This window comes from Chrysochloris asiatica, unplaced genomic scaffold, assembly GCF_000296735.1.
Source record: "Chrysochloris asiatica unplaced genomic scaffold, ChrAsi1.0 scaffold00050, whole genome shotgun sequence".
In the NCBI taxonomy this organism is placed as follows: domain Eukaryota; kingdom Metazoa; phylum Chordata; class Mammalia; order Afrosoricida; family Chrysochloridae; genus Chrysochloris; species Chrysochloris asiatica.
This window is the reverse complement of record NW_006408568.1, coordinates 1115894-1117044: the sequence shown is the minus strand read 5'-3', so window position 1 is coordinate 1117044 and position 1151 is coordinate 1115894. Positions and strand designations below refer to the sequence as shown.

Sequence of the window (1151 nt, the reverse complement as noted above, 5' to 3'; positions counted from 1 at the left end):
TTTGCAGTCCAGTGCATTAACCCACCACACCACACCAGGAATCTGAACAAAATAATTGTTGTTGTTGTTTTTGTTGTTGTTAAGTGCTGTGGAGTCCAATTCCGACCCATAGCGACCCTGTACAGGGTTTCCGAGGCTGTAAATCTTTATGGGAGCAGAAAGCCTCACCTTTCTCCCGCGGAACAGCTGGTAGTCTCGAACTGCTGATCTTGAGGTTCACAGCCCGATTTGTAACCACTACGCTATCAGAGCAACTTGAACAAAATAATAGAACCATATAAAAAGCCAGGACTCAAATATAGACCCTAACATTTCTGCTGTTTGCTTTCCAGCCCTGTGAGCCTGTGGGAAAAATATGTCTCCTCAGCTGTATGAATTCCATCTGCCCTTATCCCCAGAAGAGTTACTGAAAAGTGGAGGGGTGAATCAGTATGTTGTGCAAGAGGTGCTGTCAATCAGACATCTTCCAGCACAGCTTAAAGGTAAGACCACATAGCTGTGCTAAGCATTTCATTGTCTGTCTGTTCTACTCTTACCATGCAACTCCATGAGGGCTACCAACAGGTCTTTCTATACCCGACTCTTCATTCCCTACACTTATTAACCACCTTCTCTGGATAATTCAATGAATAGTCTTTGTGTATGTATGTATCCTTTGGGGGAAAATAACTTTAGATTTTTACTCTTTGTTATTGTGGTTAAGTGCCATCCAGTCAATTCTGACCCATAGCAACCCTGTGTAGGGTTTTGTTTTGTTTTGTTTTTTAAAATGTTTTATTGTGAATTATATGATAGTTTACATGGGAGAACTTTAGTTTTACATTCATTCCATCATTTATCATCTCACTGCCATGGTTCCAATCCCCTCCATGCATCATCAACCACCCAAAGGGTATATCCTAGAAACCCGTCCCCTACACTTCCCCCTCCTCCCCCCAGTTTTCAGCCCATAGTCCCTTTCCCTCTCTGGGACCAAAGTCCCCAGCTGCTTCATCACTCCACGTCATCGTCTCTGTCTCTATCTCTATTTCAGGCATCTCTGTTTCTCTGGGTAGGGTCCAGCTCTCTGCTCTTCTCCATTGATGGTCCCAGAGACCTCCGCTCCTATCCTGGAGAATTAATCACTCCCTTCCTTGTTACAAAACGTCTAC

The 1151-nt window shown here is 43.9% G+C and overlaps 1 protein-coding gene across 1 annotated transcript in view; it reads left to right on the top strand.

Annotated features, from left to right (window-relative positions):
- Positions 1 to 328: 328 nt before the first annotated feature.
- Positions 329 to 1151, top strand: part of NCAPD2 (non-SMC condensin I complex, subunit D2) — a 35022-nt gene continuing 34199 nt past the window's right edge. The window contains exon 1 of the mRNA XM_006862662.1: positions 329 to 482. Coding sequence (XP_006862724.1) covers positions 356 to 482 — 127 coding nt within the window. The 5' untranslated portion in view covers positions 329 to 355. The remainder of the gene's footprint in view (positions 483 to 1151) is intronic.